The sequence below is a fragment of the Chiloscyllium plagiosum genome, unplaced genomic scaffold, assembly GCF_037043375.1.
Source record: "Chiloscyllium plagiosum isolate Xiang-an unplaced genomic scaffold, Cpla_swu_hap1 HiC_scaffold_24, whole genome shotgun sequence".
NCBI classification, from domain to species: domain Eukaryota; kingdom Metazoa; phylum Chordata; class Chondrichthyes; order Orectolobiformes; family Hemiscylliidae; genus Chiloscyllium; species Chiloscyllium plagiosum.
The window spans coordinates 51,209,953-51,234,577 of NW_028270162.1; the positions used below are offsets into that span (position 1 = coordinate 51,209,953).

The 24,625-nt window shown below is 45.5% G+C and overlaps 1 protein-coding gene across 6 annotated transcripts in view; it reads right to left on the reverse strand.

The window, feature by feature from the left end:
* aifm3 (AIF family member 3) overlaps positions 1 to 24,625 on the reverse strand; it is a 130,462-nt gene that overhangs the window by 53,377 nt on the left and 52,460 nt on the right. For 4 of the 6 annotated variants that reach the window (XM_088000322.1, XM_088000321.1, XM_088000320.1 and 1 more), the window contains exons 3-5: positions 5,605 to 5,839; positions 3,825 to 3,934; positions 1,401 to 1,510 (exon numbers count right to left, since the gene is read on the reverse strand). In XM_088000322.1, coding sequence (XP_087856448.1) covers positions 1,401 to 1,510; positions 3,825 to 3,934; positions 5,605 to 5,839 — 455 coding nt within the window. Of the gene's footprint in view, positions 1 to 1,400; positions 1,511 to 3,824; positions 3,935 to 5,604; positions 5,840 to 7,344; positions 7,364 to 24,625 lie in introns of all 6 variants that reach the window. The other 2 variants (XM_088000323.1, XM_043716016.2) reach the window with 2 other exon arrangements.

Below are 24,625 nucleotides of genomic sequence, written 5' to 3' on the forward strand. Positions count from 1 at the left end.
GAAATTCGTTCTCATATTTGTAAATATATGTTCACGTTTCATCATCGTCTGTGAGAGTGAATGTCTGTGAGAGTGAATGTCTGTGAGAGTGAATGTCTGTGAGAGTGAATGTCTGTCCAGCAGCAACTAAAAGATTGAAGGAACAGAGTCTCACAATCCTTAGCACTACACGAGGTTTCATTGTTCCAAGTGTGGAGATGAACTGTGTGAACCTTGGAAGGTACTTGCGATTTTGGCAATTAGGGTGAATCTTTCCAGACAGCAACACAGTGGCTTGTGCATCGAAGCTGTCAATGGAATTGGTTCCTGATGCTGCTTGATGTGGTGAAGGGAGCCTGGGTTCAGGATCTGATTCCACTCAGTGAGTAAATGCCTCAGGTTCATATCCTGCAGGTAGGTATCTTTTCCCTGTACTGTGTGGGGTCGGAGGAGGAGGTGGGGGAGGTGTATGTTTGATGCTGTTGCCCTTTGAACGGCCTTTCATTGGACATAATTGAAGCCCCCGTCCTCACAGACATAAACAAAACCAGAAATTGCTGGAAAAGCTCAGCAAATCTGGCAACATCTGTGGAGAGAAATCAAAGTTAACATTTCCTCAGAACACACAGACATACCCCTGGTTCCCCAGGAACCAAAGAGCTGACCATGACCCACTGCCTGGATGGTAGAGATACAGGCACCCCGGATGGTAGAGATACAGGCACCCTGACCACCTCAACCTGACTGTATCCAAGCCCCTGGACTGATACTGGAGGCTGCCCTTGACTTACTATGCAGGGAGCCCTAGCTGAAGGGTGGGTGTCTTGACTTGATCGAGGACTATCCCCCTTAGACTTTGAGCCAGGCCATTCAATTGAGGCACGGAGATTATGGTTGCCAAGTAGGCTGCTGGTGTAGGTGTGGTGTAGGTGTGAGATTGATGTGGCACAGTGCCTTACAACACCATGGCCAGTCATTAACTGATGACCACTGACAACCATGACTAGCTGCCTGATAAAGGGTAAGTCAGGACAGGAGGACTGCAGGCTTCAGCTGAGGGGCCTAGAAACAAAAAGGCAAGACAAGGCAGAGATGCTGTGCCCAAGTAGGCTTAGAGGGAGTGAGTGATGAGACAGCATCCTGAGATACAGCACGGTCCAACCATGACTTGGCAGGTAAGAAAATGTGAAAGGTGCCAATGTGCTCCAATGTGCCATGCTAATGTGGCACCAGTCTGGTGTCAATGTCTGTAGATGGGGCGAGGGGGATATTGTGAGCAGTTGCTGCCTTTGGAATGTGCCCAGGTCAGTGACTGGCTACATCAGAGAAGCAATGGACAGCGCCAAGGTTGGGGCTGGGGGTGGGTGGGTGCGTGGGTGGTGTGGAGATCTTGTAGCAGCAGGGGACACGGCAACAGTTACCTGAAACCTAGGTAGACTGTCCAGTCCAGGAAAGTCTTCGATATCCCCCGTTGCAACATTAAAACAGGCTCCATGCCAGGGGCACCGAACCCGCCCATTGGTCAGAACACCTGAGGATAGAAAGTCAAGCCACTTAGAATGAGTAAAATCACTGGCACAGTTACCACACAGAGGCTTTATTCTGTTTACACCTTGTGATTGTCACCAATATGGATGCAATGGATCGTGGGAAATATGGGTAATAAATCATTTCTGTCTTCTCGTCCAGCTGGTTGGTGTTCTTGTGTCAGTGTATGTCCCTGCGCACCACAGCCTGGACAAATGGGAAACATTCACTCTCATCTGAGTCTGTACAGCTAATGTGTACCGCATTCTGTCAAATTATTCCTACTCTAGGCTTAGGCAGCATCCCTCACCCCTCTCTAATTGCCCTGAACAAGGGGGTGGTGACAGGAATGGTGTAAGTACTTGCAGATTTTGACTCAGCGACAGTGAAGGTTGAAGGACCCTGAATTGGGGATGGTGTGTGTCTTGGTGGGGAACTTGCAGTTTGTGGTGTCCCCACACATCTGGAACTGAGGATGGTCTGGATGGGACAGCTTACTGTGCTACATTATAAGCCTTGGCAATTCACTGCAGTGCAACCTATAGGAGGTACACACTTCATCCTCCTGTTTGGCCGATGTTCACAAATGGGCCAACATTTCCAGTTTGTCAAGCAACAGAGAGAAACAGGGTGCCTTCAATCATCATCAGCTTTAATCAGTAGAAAATTGAGGGCAGCACAGCAGCCATTTTCACTGTCACATCTTATGTATAGCACCATAATGCCTCCTTCATTAAAGCACTGCACAGGGACTGGCCATTATTGCTAAGAGCAGGCCCCCTAAGGTGAATCAACTAGGCAAAAGTGAGGACTGCAAATGCTGGAGATTAGAGTCGAGATTGTGGTGCTGGAAAAGCACAGCAGGTCAGGCAGCATCTGAGGAACAGGAGAGTTGACGTTTTGGGCAAAAGCCTTTCATCAGGATTCCTGATCCAACATCCATAATTGTGGACCTGAGCCCTGCATTGCCCCTCATGTCCTTTGCTTGTTAACTATTGTCCTCTGCCTCTTGAACCTGCATCAGTCAACAACTTGTTGGATGAGTTTTTTTCAACATACCCCATATAGTATTTGAGGTAGCATATTGGCATGGATAAATGATTGACCGGCTAAAGGGAAGTACAGAGTAGGCAGAAATGGGTCTTTTCTAGACTAACAGGATGACACACAGATCGGTGCTAGAGCCTCAATTGTTTATAATTTATATCCATGATTTGGTGAAGGGGAATGATAGTTAAGTTCACTGATGACACAAAGCTAGATAAGAAAATGCATTGTGAAGAAGACATAAGGAGTCTACAAAGAAACATGGATAGGTTAAGTGAGTGGGCAAATGGAGTATAATGTGGGAAAATGTGAAATTGTCCACTTTGGCACGATAAATAAGAGAGAAGCACATTATCTAAATCAGAGATTGTAGAACTCCAAGATTGGTATGCTGGGACATGAAATGCAAAAGGCTAGTCTGCAGATACAGCAAGTAATTAGGAAATCTCATAAGAAGTTATCATTTATCAAAAAAGAAATTAAATACAAAGGTAGTGAGGTTTTGCTTCAGTTTGTGGGGAGACCACATCTGGAGTACGATCAAGGTAAAGTCATCATAGTCCTACCAGATCATAGGGCTCAGTAGAGAGAGAGGATTGGTGCTGTGTTTAAACTGAAGGTCACCACACCTCAGGCAAGGAGAGAGATTGAGAAGGAGATTCCTTCTTGGTCAATTTATTTAATGCATTGGAGGCAAGTACAGATGAATGCCTGGAGTGGGCAGTTTGTTCTATGAGGAATGGTTGGACAGGTGGAGCTTAGGTCTGTTGGATTTGTATAAAACATGTAAAATCCTGAAGTGATCCTGACAAGGTGAATATGGAGAGGATGTTTCCTCTTCTGGGAGAATCCAGAATTAGGAGTCACTGCTTAAAAAACATGGGTCATCCATTTAAAACAGAGATGAGAGGAAATCCTTTCTAGAAAAGGGTTGTGGGTCTTTGGAACTCTGTTCCTGAAGCAGAGTCTTGGAGTATTTATTAAGGCCGAGGTAATTAGATTCTTGTTATTCTATTACCTGAATTTACTTTATATGGTATGATTTGCCTGTACTGCACGCAAAATAAAACCTTTCACTGTACCTAGGTTTTGTGACAATAATAAAACAAATCAAGTCTTGTTCAGCACGGGGGTAAGAGGTTACTGGGGTTAGGTGGGAATGTGGGTTGCTTTTACTATTAGATTAGTCACGATCTCATTGAATGTTAGAGCAGACTCAATGGGCTGAATAGCCTGAATTCATATGTTTGTATGTAACTCTGCCCACTGACCTTTTACCAGGGGAGCTCCATAATGGGGACATTTATGACCTATCGCACAGTATTCTCCTCTCTCTTTAATCAGCAGGGCCTTCCCACAGGCCACATCCACTTCTCGCATCCTGTGGGTGAAAAACACTTCATTCAATCACAGTCTAGTATTTTTAGGCTTTACTCACACTTCCCTAACCCTCACTCCACCCCACCTCACTCACAAGTAGGAACTCTCTGCAATTGGTACTGCCTGCCTGGTCTTGTAACTTGGTGACACAATGGAGGAGGTGTACCCTGTGAAACAGACTTCTGTGCCTCCTGTAATGTGCAAATGGCTCATCTTTAAAATCTCATTCAAATAGGTTTGACCATTTCTCTCCATTTCTGTAGCCTCTCCCAGCCCTGAAAACCCTCTGCGATTGCTGTCCATTCCCAATTGTGTATGAACAACCATCTCCACTGCCCTCCTCTACTAGGTATTGTGACAGAGATTCACTTGCCTTTTGAAGTTGTGAAAGAGCTGCAATATGGCTACATTCCTGTTGGTGGCGCTGCTGGGTCACTTATGCCATTTTGCTGATTGACTCCTCAGGGTCTAGTCAGTTTCACTCTATTCGCAGGGCAGGTTGAATTAACCTGACAGTATGAGAAGGAAACACTGTTGTGTCCAAGGTGCACTTCCTTCTGACTATTTACCCGAGGTAGGTACCAGTCATGCAGCAGGCTAAATTAGATGAGATTCCCTACAGTGTGGAAACTGGCAATTTGGCTCAATAAGTCCACACCGACTCTCTGGAGTGTAACCCACCCAGCCCCATTCCCCTACATTTACCCATGACTAATGAACCTTACACTACAGGCAATTTAGCATGGCCAATTCACCTGACCTGCACATCTTAGGATTGTGGGAGTAAACTCACAGGCACAGCTAGAATGTGCAAATGCCAAACAGTCACCCAAGTTGGGAACTGAACCCAGGTCCCTGGCGCTGTGAGGCAGCAGTGCTAACCACTAGGTCACCGTGCCATCTCTAGTTTGGTACCACCGGCTATTCTATTTTGTAGGTTATTGACTCAGAGACTTTAGCTCAGTGTCAATTCAATTCAACAAACAGATTGAACCCTGAATTTCAGATTGAGGTCACTTGTTTGAAAACAGCCAATGACTGTGCAAAGGAAATCTCCTAGCTACTCTCTGACCTTGAGTAGTGGCGTACATGAAACAATAGATTAATAATATTTCATTAAATGTAAGTAAACAAGTAAGGGGGATATCTCATAGAAACCTGTAAAATTCTAACAGGACGAGACAGGGTAAAGGATGTTCCAGATGACTGGAGAGTCCAGGACCAGAAATCACAATCTAAGGATATGGGGTAGACCAGTTAGGACAGAGATGAGGAGAAATGTTTTCACCCAGAGAGTGGTGAGTCTGTGGAATTCTCTGCCACAAAAAGCAGTTGACGCTAAAACATTGAATGTTTTCAATGAAAAGTTAAGATATAGTTCTCAGGGCTAGCGGGAAATCAAAGGCTATGAGGAGGAAGTAGGAACAGGGACTGCGTTGGATGATCAGGCATGATCATATTGAATGGTGGGGCTGGCTTGAGGGGCCAAATGGCCTCCTTTTCTTCTATTTTCTATATTTCTATGTCTCTGTTGCATTAAGAATTGTCTGAAACGAGGGCTCCAACTGCAATCTTGGTCCTTTAGATGAACTAATTTATGGTGGTTTCCCTGGCCCAATGTTAATCCTGTCACACAGTAATCTCAGTTGTTGCTCAGGCCCTAATACTTACTGTCCATCCTGGAGCTCATTGACGTGACACACTGCTACCTCCACCATGTCCTTTGGATTCTGATAGAAGTCGACTGTGATGGGCCGTTCATCTATGTGCTTGGTGCTCCCATTGGCCTTGCACGTGGGCATGGGGCTGACTTTGCCATTGGGTGATAGGCTTTCCTTCTCTTTCTCTTTCTCCTTGTCAGGAGCCATCACTTCAACTTTGACTTCAACTGAAAAATAGACAGTGACTACTAAATGCTAAAACCATTGAGGCATATTATTTGGAATAAGATTCACATGTCTTGCAAATACATCAATATGTGTACTAGTATTGCAGCAAATTCCAGAATATTCCAAATCATAACTGAGCATGTTCAATCATTGACAGAATATGTGCCAAACGTTTATATAGTCTTTAAAATGTTCGCTGATAAACTGTTTGCTGTGCCTGGAAGCTCACATAGTTTGCATTGTACATTAATATATTCTCATTGAAAACAAAAAATGCTGAAAATGACAGCTGGTCAGACACTATCCGTGAGACATAGCAAGTCAATATTTTGGGTCAAGATAGCCCTTCATCAGAGCTCACATCAGCTCTGTGAAGAATCTCCGAGACTCGAAATATTACCTTGCTCTCTCTCTCCATGGATGCTGATTGTCCTACTTTAATTTTCAGCATTTTGTGTTTTCAGTACAGATTCCAGCATCTGCAGTAATTTGCTCCTATATGTTTTCATTTACTTTACTTCCTCTTGCTGTAAAGGAACATCATCTCAAGGGCTAAGATTACAAAGGGAAGGACATTGTGCTTCGCTTGTACAGGGCCTTATTCCTGAATTTGGAGTTTGGCACCACACCACACCACCACCACTGCACTACCACACCACACCACCACTACACCACCTCACCACCACACCAAACCACCACCACACCACAACACCACAACACCACACCACACCACACCACCACCACCACTGCACTACCACACCACACCACACCACACCACACCACCTCACCACCACACCACACCACACCACCACCACCACCACTACACTACCACACCACCTCACCACCACACCAAACCACCACCACACCACAACACCACACCACACCACACCACCACCACCACTGCACTACCACACCACACCACCACACCACACCACCACCACCACCACTACACTACCACACCACCTCACCACCACACCACACCACACCAAACCACCACCACACCACAACACCACACCACACCACACCACCACCACCACTGCACTACCACACCACACCACCACACCACACCACCTCACCACCACACCATATTACCACACCACCACCACAACACCACACCACACAATATAACCACACCACCACCACAACACCACACCACACCACCACATCACACCACACCACCACACCACACCACACCACCACAACACACCAAACCACCACACCAAACCACCACACCACAACACCACACCACACCAGATCACACCACACCAGACCACACCACACCACAATCACACCACCACACCACAACACCACACCACCACACCACACCATAACACCACACCACCACCACACCGCCACACTACCACACCACACCACACCACATCATCACACCACACCACCACCACACCACAGCACAACACTACACCACCTCACCACACCACCACAGCACAACACAACACCACACCACACCACCACACCACACCACCACCACACCACCACACCACACCACCACACCACAGCGCACCTCCTTCACCTAGAAATGGCTGCAATGTAAATTCACCAAAATGATAGCAGGTTAAATTTGTCGTAATGTCAGACCTACACTGTTGTCACTGAATAGCAACAGCCTTTACTGAACATGAATCTCTACAGAGGATGGTACAGGAGTTTGGAGGTCATATTGCGGCTATACAGGACATTGATTAGGCCACTTTTGGAATATTGCAATAATTCTGGTCTCCTTCCTTTCAGAAAGATGTTGTGAAACCAGAAAGGGTTCAGAAAAGATTTACAAGGATGTTGCCAGGGTTGGAGGATTTGAGCTATAGGGAGAGGCTGAACAGGCTGGGGCTGTTTTCCCTGGAGCGACGGAGGCTGAGGGGTGACCTTATAGAGGTTTACAAAATTATGAGGGGAATGGATAGGATAAATAAGTAAAATATTTTCCCTGGGGTCGGGGAGTCCAGAACTAGAGAGCATAGCTTTAGGATGAGAGGGGAAAGATATAAAAGAGAACTAAGGGACAACTTTTTTCACACAGAGGGTGGTACGTGTATGGAATGAGCTGCCAGAGGAAGTGATGGAGGTTGGTACAATTGCAACATTTAAGAGGCATTTGGATGGGTATATGAATAGGAAGGGTTTGGAGGGATATGGGCTGGTGTTGGCAGGTGGGACTAGATTGGGTTGGGATATCTGGTCGGCATGGAAGGGTTGGACCAAAGGGTCTGTTTCCGTGCTGTACATCTCTATGACTCTAAGCGAGGACATCTCACCGGGAGCCCTGTTGAATCAGGTGCCATCACCATGTGATCTGAGACCATGACAACAGCACTGTTCACACATGCTGTATTTATAACAAAGGTATACTTCCCTTGACTTTACAAAATTAGGAAAAACAGATTATATAAACCTGGATTGTATTACTTAGAAAATAAGATTGAGAGATGGTCTGATCACAGTATTTAATGTTAAAAGGATTTAATTGGGTAAACACAAAGAAATGACTTCTTCTGGTGGAACAATCTACAGCAAAGTGACCTAATTTTCTAAGTAGACTGAGGTCATTTAGAAAGGACAAATGGTAATAGTACCCTGGAATTATTGTAGTCGTGGCATAATGGTGATGTTACTGGATAAACAATCCAGCAGCCCAGCCAATGTTCTGAACAATTGGGTCCATGTTCCAGCACTGTGGCTAAGGGAACTTGAAATCATATCCAGCTGATCTCAGCGATTATCAACTGGTGGAAAAGCCCATCTGGTTCACTATACCCTTTAGTGTAGGAACGTTTTCCCTCATTGCCTGGTCTGGAACACCTATAACTTCAGACCTAGACTCTCCATGCAATGTGGTTGACTCCTAACCACCTTGTGAATCGATGGTTAGGGATTGGCAATAAATGGTGACCTTTACTATTGTGTAAACGTCCCGTGAATGAATTAACAAAAATAAAGACCATGGATGCTGAGACAATTGGACCTTTCAAGACCGAGATTGGAAGATTTTTGTTAGTTCACAAAAGGCAGGTGTTTGGAATTCAGGCACAGTTCAGCCATGGCTTAACTTTTCAGCTGTCCTAACTTCACATGCGATGCTTCATATGCAATCTCATGGGCCTATCAATGAAGTTGTGGAGTTTTTTACAGCTTGAGCTAAGGAGCCCACATTAGCCCTACATCAGTGGTTGTCTATGAGTGTAAAAGTGTTCATACTGTTTGATTGAAAGTGTTCGTACTGTCTGAGTTCCACCCACAATGATGTCATCATGAGAACTAAAGAGAAGACTAACTAAGGATCGTGAAGATGGTCGAGCTTGCCTCCTATCAGTGCCTGTAAGAATGTGTCTCATGTTCACTGCAGCATGTAGATATTAGCAGAGGTGGAATAAGCTGTATCTTCTAGACACTTCTGGTTAAGGTGAGAAGGTGTCTATTCTCATCCACAGGAGAATATGTGGATCTGGAGACAAGTATACCAACAATGTAGTGGCGATCAGCAGTGGTAAACTGCTCATGTACCTTGTATGAAAATTATTAGTTAAGATCTGAGGATCTATTCAACCCCAGAGAACAAAACCCATCATTGAAGACTGCTTCAAAGAATTATGGAAAACCTTCCAGACCCACTTTCAAAACAGCTCTCTGGCAGAAGTGCAGGCTGCACCATGATACAGTGGTCAGTGGCAGGGACTCCCAGTCTGAGTAAGGAGTCTATTATAAAGGATGAAATTACGACACATCTGGATAGTAGTAACAGGATAGATCAGAGTCAGCATGGATTTATGAAGGGAAAATCATGCTTGACTAATCTTCTGGAATTCTTTGAGGATGTAACTCTGAAGATGGACGAGGAGATCCAGTAGGTGTAGTGTACCTGGACTTTCAGAAAGCTTTTGATAAAGTCCCACATAGGAGGTTAGTGAGCGAAATTAGGGCGCATGGTATTGGGAGCAAAGTACTAACTTGGATTGAATGTTGGTTGGCTGATAGGAAACAAAGAGTAGTGATAAACAGCTCCATTTCAGAATGGCAGGCAGTGACCAGTGGGGTACCGCAGGGATCAATACTAGGACCGCAGCGTTTTACAATATATGTTAATGATATACAAGATGGTATTAGCAATAACATTAGCAAATTTGCTGATGATACTAAGCTGGGTGGCAGGGTGAAATGTGATGAGGATGTTAGGAGATTACATGGTGATCTGGACAAGTTAGGTGAGTGGTCAGATGCATGGCAGATGCAGTTTAATGTGGATAAATGTATGGTTATTCACTTTGGTGGCAAGAACAGGAAGGCAGATTATTACCTAAATGGAATCAATTAAGGTAAAGGGACAGTACAAAGACATCTAGGTGTTCTTGTACACCAGTCAATGAAGGTAAGCATGCAGGTACAGCAGGTAGTGAAGAAGGCTAAGAGCATGCTGGCCTTCATAACAAGAGGGATTGAGTACAGAAGCAAAGAGGTTCTTCTGCAGCAGTACAGGGCCATGGTGAGACCACACCTGGAGTACTGTGTGCAGTTCTGGTCTCCAAATTTGAGGAAAGACATTCTGGCTATTGAGGGAGTGCAACGTAGGTTCACGAGGTCAATTCCTGGAATGGCAGGATTACCTTACACTGAAAGACTGGAGTGACTGGGCTTGTATACCCTTGAGTTTAGAAGACTGAGAGGGGATCTGATTGAGACATATAAGATTATTAAAGGATTGGACACTCTGGAGGCAGGAAACATGTTTCCGCTGATGGGTGAGTGCCGAACCAGAGGACACAGCTTAAAAATACAGGGTAGACCATTTAGGACAGAGATGAGGAGAAACTTCTTCACCCAGAGAGTGGTGGCTGTGTGGAATGCTCTTCCCCAGAGGGCAGTGGAGGCTCAGTCTCTGGATTCATTTAAGAAAGAGTTGGATAGAGCTCTCAAGGATAGTGGAATCAAGGGTTATGGAGATAAGGCAGGAACAGGATACTGATTAAGGATGATCAACCATGATCATATTGAATGGTGGTGCAGGCTCGAAGGGCAGAATGGCCTACTCCTGCACCTATTGTCTATTGATTATTGAGTACAGTCACTGAGTAAGCAGACTTTGGCGATTTTACACTTTTATAACATCTCTGGGCCAAAGGAAAACTTTAATTGGTGCAGTAATTTAGGCTGAAACAGCAAAATAACTTGCAGCTCAGTTAACATATAGATACCAACAGATTAGCAAAGCACAGAGATACCAAGGGCCAAGATATAGACTTGAAATCTGGGATCAATAAGTCAGGAGCCTCAAAAAACGCAGTAATTAGAAGCGGGTAAGTGTTGGGCAAGTTAAAATGTGAGCAGTTTTGGGTTAACAGGGACACTTTCCAGGAAACTTCAATGAGGCTGTAAAGGCCACGATCCTTCCATTTCAGCTACAGTGGAGGCTTGCACAGTGCTAAGAAAGTAGTCATGGGATCAGTCCGGCACCATTAACCACGCGGCCACTACAGCGCCCGCGGCAACAACCGCCGCCGCGGACCATGACGTCACTTCCGCCCCCACCGACCTCGCAGCCTCCACGATTGCCGCCCAGACAACCGCCTCCACGATCACCAGGAAGACCATCGCCGACAGATTCGCAGCCTCCGCGGCTATCGGGAATAACACTGTTTCTGTCGTCGCCACAGCCACTTCCGCCCCCTGGGTTGCCGTCGCTGCAGCCACTTCCGCCCCCAGTGACATCACTAACCTGCACGACCACAACGGCGCATGTGTCTCCGCCCCCACGCCGATCTCCGTCACCACGCTTAACTCCACCCCCACGCCGATCTCTGTCACCATGCCTAACCCCGCCCCCATGTCGATCTCCGTCACCACGCCTAACCCCGCCCCCACGCCAATCTCCGTCACCACACCCAACTCAGCCCCCATGCCGATATCCGTCCCCGCCTCCACGCCCAACCCCTCCCCCACACCCAGCTCCAGCCCCACACCAGGTCCTAGCTCCTAGCACTGCCGTGTTTTACCATCCCTCCAGAACTACCTCTCTCTGAGGATGAAAACTCAGTCCTCAGCAGAGGCCTCACCTTCATTCCCCTACGCTCTCGGATTAACGAGTTCAACACGCGGCGTGACATCGAACAATTCTTCCGCCGCCTTCGCCTCCGCGCCTACTTCTTCAACCAAGATTCTCGCCCACCCTCTGACGACCCCTTTTCCCGCCTCCAACACACCCCATCCACCTGGACACCCCATGCTGGCCTCTTACCCGGCCTCGATCTCTTCATAGCCAACTGCCGCTGCGACATTAACCGCCTCAACTTCTCCACCCCTCTCACCCACTCCAACCTCTCGCCCTCGGAACGTGCAGCCCTCCACTCTCTCCGTTCCAACCCCAACCTCACTATCAAACCGGCAGACAAGGGAGGCACAGTAGTAGTTTGGCGCACCGACCTTTACACCGCTGAGGCTAAACGCCAGCTCACGGACACCTCCTCCTACTGCCCTCTTGACCATGATCTCACCTCCCACCACCAAACCATCATCTCCCAGACCATCCATAACCTCATCACCTCAGGGGATCTCCCATCCACCGCCTCCAACCTCATAGTCCCACAATCCCACACCGCCCATTTCTACCTCCTGCCCAAAATCCACAAACCTGACTGCCCCAGCCGACCCATTGTCTCAGCCTGCTCCTGCCCCACCGAACTCATCTCTGCATACCTCGACATGGTCCTGTCCCCCTTAGTCCAAGAACTCCCCACCTACGTTCGGGACACCACCCATGCCCTCCACCTCCTCAATGATTTCCACTTCCCCGGTCCCCAACGCCTTATCTTCACCATGGACATCCAGTCCCTGTACACCTCCATCCCCCATCACGAAGGACTCAAAGCCCTCCGCTTCTTCCTTTCCCGCCGTACCAACCAGTACCCTTCCACTTACACCCTCCTTCGACTGACTGAACTGGTCCTCACCCTGAACAACTTCTCTTTCCAATCCTCCCACTTCCTCCAAACGAAAGGAGTAGCCATGGGCACCCGCATGGGCCCCAGCTATGCCTGCCTCTTCGTAGGATATGTGGAACAGTCCATCTTCCGCAGCTACACTGGCACCACCCCCCACCTTTTCCTCCGCTACACCAATGACTGTATCGGCGCTGCCTCGTGCTCCCACGAGGAGGTTGAACAGTTCATCCACTTTACCAACACCTTCCACCCCGACCTCAAATTCACCTGGACCGTCTCAGACTCCTCCCTCCCCTTCCTAGACCTTTCCATTTCTATCTCGGGTGACCGAATCGACACGGACATTTACTATAAACCGACCGATTCCCACAGCTACCTAGACTACACCTCCTCCCACCCTGCCCCCTGTAAAAACGCCATCCCATTCTCCCAATTCCTTCGTCTCTGCCGCATCGGCTCCCAGGAGGACCAGTTTCAAAACCATACAACCCAGATGGCCTCCTTCTTCAAAGACCACAATACCCCCCCAGACGTGGTCGACGATGCCCTCCACCGCATCTCCTCCACTTCCCGCTGCACCGCCCTTGAGCCCCGCCCTTCCAATCACCACCAGGACAGAACCCCACTGGTCCTCACCTACCACCCCACCAACCTCCATATACAGCGTATCATCCGCCGACATTTCCGCCACCTCCAAACGGACCCCACCACCAGGGATTTATTTCCCTCCCCTCCCCTATCAGCGTTCCGAAAAGACCACTCCCTCTGTGACTCCCTCGTCAGGTCCACACCCCCCACCAACCCAACCTCCACTTCCGGCACCTTCCCCTGCAACCGCAAGAAATGCAAAACTTGCACCCACACCTCCCCCCTTACTTCCCTCCAAGGCCCCAAGGGATACTTCCATACCTGCCACAAATTCACCTGCACCTCCACACACATCATTTACTGCATCCGCTGCACCCGATATGGCCTCCTCTATATTGGGGAGACAGGCTGCCTACTTGCGGAACGTTTCAGAGAACACCTCTGGGACACCTGGACCAACCAACCCAACCACCCCGTGGCTCAACACTTCAACTCCCCCTCCCACTCTACCAAGGACATGCAGGTCCTTGGACTCCTCCATCGCCAGACCGTAGCAACACGACAGTTGGAGGAAGAGTGCCTCATCTTCCGCCTAGGAACCCTCCAACCACAAGGGATGAACTCAGATTTCTGCAGTTTCCTCATTTCCCCTCCCCCCACCTTGTCTCAGTCAAATCCCTCGAACTCAGCACCGCCTTCCTAATCTGCAATCTTCTTCCTGACCTCACCGCCCCCATCCCACTCCGGCCTATCACCCTCACCTTGACCTCCTTCCACCTATCGCATTTCCAACGCCCCTCCCCCAATTCCTCCTCCCTACCTTTTATCTTAGCCTGCTGGACACACTTTCCTCAATTCTGAAGAAGGGCTCATGCCCGAAACGTCGATTCTTCTGCTCCTTGGATGCTGCCTGACCTGCTGCGCTTTTCCAGCAACACATCTCCAGCATCTGCAGACCTCACTTTCTCCATGGGATCATAATTGGCCAGGTTGGATTTCTCCTGCTTTCTCTATACAGGACATACCTGGGCAATGTTCCACATTGTCAGGTAAATGCCAGTGTTGTAACTGTACTAGAAGCATTTGGCCATGGGAGCAGCATATTCTGATGCACAATTCTTTAATACTACGGCCGGCATGTTGTCAGGGCCCATGGCCTTCACAGTATCCAGTACCTCCAACTGTTTCTTGATATCATGTGGAGTGAATTGAATTGGCTGAAGACTGGTATCTGTAATGCTGGAGGAGGCAAAGATGGATCATCCACTTTGCACTTCTGGCTGAAGATTGCTGTGAACGCTTCAGGCTTATCTTTTGCTCTGATGTGCTTGGCTCGTCCAGCATTGGGATATTTGTGGAGTCACCTCACCCAGTGAGTTATTTTACTGTTCACCACCACTAACTATGGCAGGACTGTGGAGCTTAGATCTGATCTAATGGTTGTGGTGCTGCTGTTGGTGTGCCCTCGTGCACTTTTCACCGAAACAATAACACAGGCAAAGAATTGTGTACTCAACATGTGATAATTGAATATTGGGAGGTGGTAGCACTGTTATTCTGACTGGACTATTAATCCAGAAACTATGGCTAATGTTCTGTTGTATCATCTATAGCCATGGGTAAAGTGCTGGAGGACTAGAAGGTGGCTAAGGTTGTGCCTTTATTTAAGAAAGGCAGTAAGGAGAAGCCTTGGAGGGAAACTATAGACTGGTGAGGCTGATATCAGTGGTGGGTAAGTTGTAGGAGGGTATTCTGAGAGATAGGATTTACACACATTTGGAGAGGCAAGGACTGATTAGGCATAGTCAGCACAGTTTTGTGTATGGGAAATCGTGTTTCACTAACTCAATTGAGTTTTTTGAGGATGTCACCAAATGGATTTCTGAGGGCAGAGCTTTAGAAGTTGTCACTAGGACTCTGGTAAAGCGTTTGACAAGGTTCCACATGGCAGACTGGTTAATGAAGTTAGATCACATGGGATTCAGGGTGAGCTTGCCAATTGCATACAAAATTGTCTTGACAGTAGGAGACAGAAGGTTGTTCTTTTTGGACTGGAGACTTATGACCAGTGGTGTTCCACAGGGATCAGTACAGGGTCCACTGTTGTGTGTCATTTATATAAATGTTTTGGATGAGATCTCAGAAGGGATGGTTAGTAAGTCTGCAGATGATATCAAAATTAGTGGTACAGTCATCAGTGAAGAAGGTTATCTAAGATGCCAAAGAGATCTTGATCAATTGGGCCAATGGACTGAGGGTTGGCAGAGTTTAATTTGGCTAAATGTGAGCTATTGCATTTTAGTAAAGCAAAAAAGGGCAGGACTTCTACAGTTCATGGTCCGGCCTAGGTAGTGTTGTTGAACAGAGAGATCTAGGGGTTCAAGTATGTAGATATTTGAAAGTTGCAGCACAGATAGACAGGGTGGCTAAGAAGGCGCTTAGCACACTTGTTTTAGACATTGCTCGGACCAGTGAGTATAGGAGTTGGGACATCATGTTGAGGTTGTACAGGACATTGGTGAGGCCAATGTTACATTACATTTCTGGTCGCCCTGCTGTAGGAAGGATAATATTAAATTGGAGAGGGTTCGGAAAAGATTGACTAGGATGTTGTTGGCACTGGAGAGTTTGAGTCATAAGGAAAGACTGAATAGACTGGGACTCTTTTCACTGGAGTGTAGGGGTTTGAGAAGTGACTTTATTGAGGTTTATAAATTCATGAGGGGTGTAGATAGGGTGATTGACAGGTGATTGACTTTCCCTAGAGTGGGGGATTTCAAAACTAGAGGACATATTTTTAAGGTGAGGGGAGAAACATTTTAAAAAAACATGAGGGGCAATGTTTTTACATAGAGAGTGCTTTATGTGTGGAATGAACTTCCACACACGGTACCTGCAGGTACAGGTACAATGTTTGAAAGACATTTGATTAAGTAGATGAATAAGAAATATTTGGAGGGATATGGACCAAGCACAAGCAGGTGGGATTAGTTTAGTTTTGGAACACAGTCAACATGGACTGGTTGGACCAAGAGGTCTGTTTCCATGCTGTATGACTCCATGACTGTGTGATTTTGTAGCATGGGTTCAAATCCCATGGCTGATGGCAAAATTTGAAACCAACGAAACTAAAGAAAGGCTACCCCAATGACAACCATGTGACCATGGCTGAGTGCCATAAAACCCATCTTTAGGGAAGGAAATCTGCTGGCCTTACCTGGTCTGGCCTACATGTGACTCCAGATCCACAGCAACATGATTGACTCTGAAATGGCCCTGACAAAGTTCAAGTGGCAATTAGAACGGATGGACCCTGTGATGCCCACTTCTTTTTAAATAATAAGTAATGATGTCAGATTCAAGTCGAGCTCGCGAAACCACAAATTCAAGTGGCATGGTGGCTCCGTAGTTAGCACTGCTGACTCACAGGTAAACGATTGCAGTAAATAATGCTAGTTCTGATAAGACATTCTCCTAATGAGACCAGAACGTGTCTATCCTCACCCATTTAGACTACATAGGCCCTGGAGAAAAGTATACCCAAAAGGTATTGGTAGCAGCACCTACAATATGGTATTTAGCCTCACCACATAACAACAGTGACCTCTGGAAGGCGATTGGGACAGGTTGACTTGAAGATCTTATCATCATTATTGTGTCCAGCCCAAAACTGAAATGTACCCTGTTCTTCAGATTGCTGGCATTCAGGATTAATTTCACCGCAAAGAGCAGACCAACATCAGGAACAAGTGAGTTGCCCTTTGTGATTCCCAGGTTTGGGATTATAAACCACACTCACTCATTGAAAACCTTCCAGAAATATCTTGAAGAAAATCCAATTGACCAGGCTCAACAAATTGTACAGATGGCCAAGTTGATTAGGCTCTGCTAATCAAACAGTAAGAAGATGCAGGTGATACTAAAACAGGAGGCACAGTGACTAGTTCTGAGGAGAATAAGAAACTACAATTGGTTATTGGAAAGACAGAAAGTGGGAGTTGAAATTTGATGTCATTGGGTGATATCGAAGAGGAATTTTACAGGGATAAAATCAGTTGATATGGAAACTTACGGTGTAATGTGAGAGTTCAGATGAAAAGCAACACCTAATTTGAATAAAGATTTGTGCACCTTGTGTCTCTCACTATGTCTCACACCTGCACACACACACCATGGGTGCTGGGGAAAAAATAAGCACTACCGCAGTTAGGCGGTAGTGTGGGGGTAAAAGAAAATTAAAAATTAAAAAAAAGCAAAAAAAGTGACACCTTGCAGTGGGTAAATCCATAAAACAACTCATTGAATTCTGGGTTGATGGCAGGAAGCAATAGTGTATAAAAAATGAAATGCATTGTTAACTATAATGTCATACCTGAGCTTGAGTACTGTACATAGAATTTGGTTCAACATTAAAACCATTAGCAAAGTTACAGCATGAAAAGAGGCCATTCAGTCCATTGTGTCTATGATTGCTGTATAAATGAACAACCCTTCTAATCTCACTTTTCAGTATTTGTCATAGAGTCATACAGATGTACAGCACATCCTTCGGTCCAACTCTTCCATGCCGACCAGATATCCTAGCCTAATCTAGTCCCATTTGCCAGCACTTGGCCCATATCCCTCTCAACTCTTCCTATCCAGATGCCTTTTAAATGTTGTATTGTACCAGCCTCCACCAATTCCTCTGGCAGCTCGTTCCATATGCGTACCACCCTCTGCAAGAAAAAGTTGCCCCTTAGGTCGTTTTTATATCTTTCCCCTCTCACCCTCTCATCCTCTACTTCTGGACTGTCCCACCCCAGGGAAAAAACCTTGTCTATTTATCCTATCCAAGCCCCTCATGATTTTATAACCCTCTACATGATCACCCCTCAGCCTCCGAGGCTCTAGGGAAAACAGCACTGGCCTATTCAGCCGCTCTCTATAGCTCAATACCACCAACCCTGACAGCATCCTTGTAAATCTTTTCTGAACCCTATCCTTCCGATAGGAGGAAGACCATCCCTTGCAGGTTGCAATATTTCAGGTGGACATCAAGGTTCTTTGTAAATGAAGTGATGATTTCAACCTCAAACACCAAATTGGGGAGTGAATTACAGTCACCCACCAATCTTTGGACAAAACAGAGTTTTCTTGTGCTCCCTTTAATCCTTCCACCATTCAGTTTTAATCTGTGCTCCCTGATAATTGACCTCATTGCTAGCAGAAATAAGTCTTCCATGTCCACTTCATCCAAGTCAGAAAACAGAGAGTAAGCACGATGTACCTTTGTCAGGATGTGATGAGTGGAGTTCTGAGTTCTGAGACCTCAAACCGTTACAATTTATCAGTGGCTCAGATAAAAAGAATGAAGTCATGAACTCAATTCACAGACAACACCGAGATAGGTCGGAAAGTAGGTTACATAGAACACATATGGAAGTTGCAGATGGATAGAGACAGGTGGATGAGTCAGGAAATATTTGGCAGATGGGTTATAACATAGAAAAATGTGATGTCATTCACTTTGGCAGGAAGAATAAAAAAGCATAGCCTTCCTGAAATGGAAAAAGACTGCAGAATTCTGAGGTGCACACAGGTTTGCCTGTTTAGTGTGTTAGTCAGAAAATGTTAGTGATTGGATACAGCACGTAATCAAGAAAGCCAATAGATTGTTATCCTTTATCACAGGACGAACTGCACATAAACGTAAGGCTGTCTTATTTCAGTTATACAAGACATTAGTGACAGCACATCTCAAACACTGTGTATAGGTTTAGTCTCCTTATCTAAGGGAGGACGTAAATACATTGCAGGCAGTTCAAAAGGGATTTGTTAGATTAATGCCTGGAATGAGTGGGTTGTGTTATGAAGATAGGTTGGGAAGGCTGGGCTTGTTTTCACTGGAGTTTTGAAGGATGAGGGGTGACTTGATTGAAGTGTACAAGATCTTGAATGGTCTTGACAAGGTGGATGTGGAAATGATGTTTCTGCTTTTTGGTCAGTTTAGAATGAGGAGGCGCTGTTGTAAAACTAGGGGTCCTTCTTTCAGCACAGAGATGAGGAGGTTTTTTTTTCTCTTAGAGGATTGTGCCTCAGAAAGTCATGGAGGTGGGCACATTGAATGTTTCTTTCAGACAGAAATGGACAGATTCTTTTCAGGCAGAGGAACCGAGCATGTCCAGGGGTGAGATGAAAATGTGTGATTTGAGACATAACCAGATCAGCCATGATCTTATTGAATGCAGAGCAAGCTTGAGAGGTCAAATGATTTACTTCTGGACCTACTTTGTATGTTTGTAAGGCATTGTATCCTTGCTTAAACCATTACCAGTCACACTCCAAGGTCTCTCATTCCCTCTACCCCTCCCATCATCCTCCTGTTTACTTTATGTTCCCTTTCTCTGTTTGCCCTTCCAAATGCATAACCTCACACCTCTCCAGATTGAATTCCACTTGCTAATTTTCTGCCCACTCAACCAAACCATTGATATTTTCCTGCAGTCTGTAACCATCCTCTGCATTATCAAATAAACGGTCAATTTTGATGTCGTCTGTAAAGTTCCCAAACATGCCCCAGCATTTATGCCTGAATCATCAACACACACCAATAACAGCAAGGGACCCCTGTGGAATGCCACTGTGATTGGAATTTCCAATCACAAAGACATCTATCAACCTTTACTTTTTGTCTTCTGCCACTGAGCCAATTTTGGTTCCAACTCACCACACTCCCCCATATCCATATGGGACCTTGTCAAAGGGTTTGCTAAAATCCATGTGTATCTAACATCCCCTGCATTACCCTTTTCAATCCTTGTTAGTTTCTCAAAAATTTTAATTGAATTAAAATGACTTTCCCTTAACAGAACCGTGCTGTCAGTCCCTGTTTAATCTGTGCTCCTATGAGTAACAGTTAATCCTATCTCTCAATATTGATTCTAGTAATTTGCCAATGACTGAGGTCAGACGCATTGGTGGAAAATTGTTTGGCTTATTCCTCGCACACACTTTTTGAATAATGGTATGACGTTTGTATATTTGCCTCACAAACCAACAAATCTTCAATCCTCAGAGCATCCAACATTTCCTCCCTGGCTTGCAGTAGCAGCCTATCCATCCCTGATGACGTATCTACCTTCAGGAGCTAATTCCATCCAGTATTTCCCTTCTCATTCTGCTTATTTCATTGATTATGCAATGAAATTGCAAACAGATCGGCTGCCGTATTTCCTACATCCCAACAGAATTTTGAAAGACATTTAAGCGACTCTTGGATAGGCACATGGATGATAGTAAAATATAGGGTATGTAGGTTAGTTTGATCTTAGAGTAAGATAAAAAGGTCAGCACAATATCGAGGGCCGAAGGGCCTGTACTGTGCTGTACTGTTCTATGATCTATGTTTCCATCATCCCTGTCCTTTTCAAGACAGAGACAAAATACTCCCTTAGAACCTTGTCCACATCTTTTGTATCCATACGCAAGTTATCACATACATCTGTAATAGTCCAACACTTTCCTTTAGCTCTTAATGTACTGAAGTGAATTCACTTCAATTGAATAGTTTATTGTCACATACATACAATATAAAATACGTTGAAACGTGTGTACTACCACCATGCACAGACACCATACATAATAACTCAAAACAAAAAATAAAGAAAGATAACTTTAAAGAGAGTCCAACGTTTCCTTCTCTGCTGCTACAGTCCTGCTCCAGGCTTCACCAGCCCACACCATGTCATTGTCAGGGGTCCACTCCACGCAGAAGCAAGAGTCTCGCTCCAGGCTTCACTGCTAATAAAACATCTTTGGATTTTTCCTTATTTTAACAGGAGTATTTTTTCACATCCTATCTTTGCTTTCCAAATTTCCCTTTTCACTTCACCTCTATTCTTCCTATACTCCTCTAAGCTTCCTAAAGTATTAATTTTTTTTGAGATTGTCATAAGCTCTATTTTTCGGACTTATCTTACAAAGATGATATAGTCCTAGCAGATAATAGGGCTGCTCTGTCATTAGAGAGGGGCAACTAGTGGTGGTTTAATCTGAGGATCACCTTGCCTCAGGGGAGGGTAAAGGTTGAGATTCCTTTGTTGTAACCTTAGGCCATAAGGGAATTAAACCCACACTATTAGCGTCACTCTGTGTTTTAAACCAGCTATCCAGCCAACTGAGCCTCTGTCCGTAATTGAATAGTTACAGTATAGATACAGTGAGATATAGAATGATTTGGAGAAGTGGAAATATGAACAGAGACTTGGAAAAATTGGTCTGCTGTTTGTTAGAGCAGAAATTGTGACTTGATAGAGGTGTTTGAAATTATGAAAGGATGGGATAGAATAGGTAGACGTTCTCTAATAGTCGAGGGTTCAGCTGGACGTTAAACACCAACACTGACCAGTTGGTCTGAAAGACGTCTAATTCAAACTCTAGTTTCTCAGTAAAGTCTGAAAATGGCAGTGTTCAACATGATCATAAAGGTTTCTATGTAATTGTAAAGTACCAATGTGTTCCCACATGATAATCTTGATATGAAACCATGCTGTTCAGCTTTAAGGTTGACGCAGAGAGGAGCCTGCTGTGCCTCACAGATGAACAAATCTGCTGACCAGTAAAAGTGAAGCTGCTGCAATCTGCTGTTCAGGATTTTACCCACTGTGTGAAATTTTAATTAGGAGAAATGGCAGAGCACGGTCACAGGACTTGAAGGGCCTTCAATCATTTTGCAGAGTTAGAAATTGCTGTTAACCTGTTTTTTTTAACGGTCTGTGCTATACAGTGTGGAAAAGAGTCATTGCATAATAAATGGGGCCATTTGCATCTTTCAAATAAGTGACCTGTCTTTGCTTTCCTTCAATTCATCAATTCCCTCATAAGTTGCTATTAATTCCAACCTCTTAGAGGATAACAATGAAGTCAGCACAATCCAACATGAATTTCTCTTCTCCTGTGAGACAGCTGTTAAAATGCACGGTGTTTTTAGTCGCTTGAGCTGAGGTCTGAGTCTTTAGCTGGCTTTCTCTGTCTATCTGATTTTACTTATTGTTCAGTGAATGCAAATCCCTAAGTACAAGCAACATCTCAGCTCTGTTGCTGAATTTAAGATGTAGAGGGGACTCTGAGCTGTCAGTGATGTACACGATTGTCTATGTGTTTGTCTGTGTGTCTCTGCGAGTGCACAGGGGTTTATACTGAGACCCCAATGACGGAGGCCGGCTGCACAGCTTGTCCTGAACATGTTTAGCTGCACTGTCACCACAGGAGTTCAAACCCTGCCATTCACCAGATGGCTTTTGTCACAAGACACTTGTTAGCTTGATTACATTCCTGTGAAACACCTTGGGCCATTTTTCCACATTAAAGATGCAATTTAAATGCACGTTATGGTTAATGAGATAAATTTCATCTCACTCTGACACTAATGAAAGTGATATGATCTCAAGGAGTCTCTTAGCATCAATTCCACTCTCAGGCGATTGCCTGTGTGGAGTTTGCACATTCTCCGCATGTCTGCTTGGGTTTCCTCTGGGTGCTCGGGTTTCTTCCCACACTCCAAAGTGTGGCCATGCTAAATTGCCTATAGTGTCCAGGGCCATGTAGGTTAGGTGGATTAGCCATGGGAAATACAGGGTTACAGGGATACAGTAGAGGGTGACTCTAGGTGGGATGCTCCTCCGAGCAAATCTATACCGAGTCGGTATAGACTTGTTGGGCCAAATGGCCAACTTCCACACTGTAGGGATTCTATATGGCAGGTTTGGTGGATTGGCCATGCTAAGTTGCCCCGTGTTGACCAGGGCTATGTAGGCTAGGTGGATTAGACGTGGTAAATGTGGGGTTACTGGGTCTGGGTGGGATGCTCTTCGGAAAATTGGTGCAGACATGGTGGGCTGAATGGCCTCTGTCTGCACTGTAGGGATTGTATGATTCTACTATTGCTTCATTCAGGCCTTTGTGAGGAAAATGTTGCATCACTGCCCGTGATGGGTGGATTTTCTCAACTCTGCTCCCCAGCACTAAGAAAGAAATAATTAATTGCATTTATTTAACATCTTTCATAACCTCCAGACATCCCAAGACATTTTATGGCCTATTAACTACTTTTGAAGTGCATGCAAAGCTGATTTACACACAGGAGGCTCACCCAGTTGAAAATTAGTTAATGACTAGATAATCTGTTATTGTGATTGAGGTGTAAATAATGACCAGAACGCCAGAGAACTCCCTCACTTCGAAGAGTGATGTGGGACCCAAGAGGACACACAGTAAGTAGATGGACAATATCTCATATTACACTGAGAGACCCTGCAGCCTTCAGGGCTCAATATGGAGTTCAATAAATTTAGAATCTGAACACCTCATTCCACCCCACCCCAACACCCCTCGCCCTTTCATGACATGGGCCGCTTTCAGCATAGCCAACCCATTTTCACCACTTCATGGTCCCTATTATCAGCTTTACTCCTTCCTTGGTTTACCATAATCTGTCCCTTCATCTGCCTAATTATCTTTCTTCCTCTGAGCTTTGTCTCCACCTATTCACCTCCTACCTCCCACCACCCCGTCTTCAGCATATATACCAGCTTTATAGACCACCTTTCCCTAGCTGCTATCAGTTCTGAAGAAGGGTCACTGGACTCGAAACATTAACTCTGTTTTCTCTCCACAGATGCTGCCAGACCTGCTGAGTCTCTCCAGCAATTTCTATTTTTATTTGAGGACTAGGTTATTTGAGGACCTTGGTTAGCATCTCAGTTGAAAGACGGTGCCGCACTCTGACTGTGTCGCACCCCTTCAACGTTGCTGGTCAATACCAGCCTGGGTTTAAGTTTCTGAGGGGTGACCTGAGTCCAACAGCTGCTGTCTGTGGCAACAGTGCTGCCCGGGGTGATTCTAGTTACCTTGAGTAGCACAACATTGAAGCGCAACATAAATGTTAGAGTGAGATGGACCCGAAGTGCTGAAAGTGTTGTTAACTTGTTAGTCTGTGGTGAAGAGCCTGTCCCTTTAATAGGGCTGAGTAACTGTGCACAATTATTTCTTGCCCTTATTCCCTGAATAAACACAAAGGGGATTCTTATAACTCATTCTCCGATGCCTCTGCAGCTAAGAAGTTTGAAATTAAAGTATACAGTGGTAACTTTGTTCTGACTTCCTGGGCCGTGCTGTGTTCAATAATCCCTCTCTGTAATCCTTCAAGTAACAAACCTTTTAGCTGCTGATTAGTTCTCCTTGGGTTACTGAGCAAGAACTGTCATCTGCTCTCACTGTTCCTGTGAC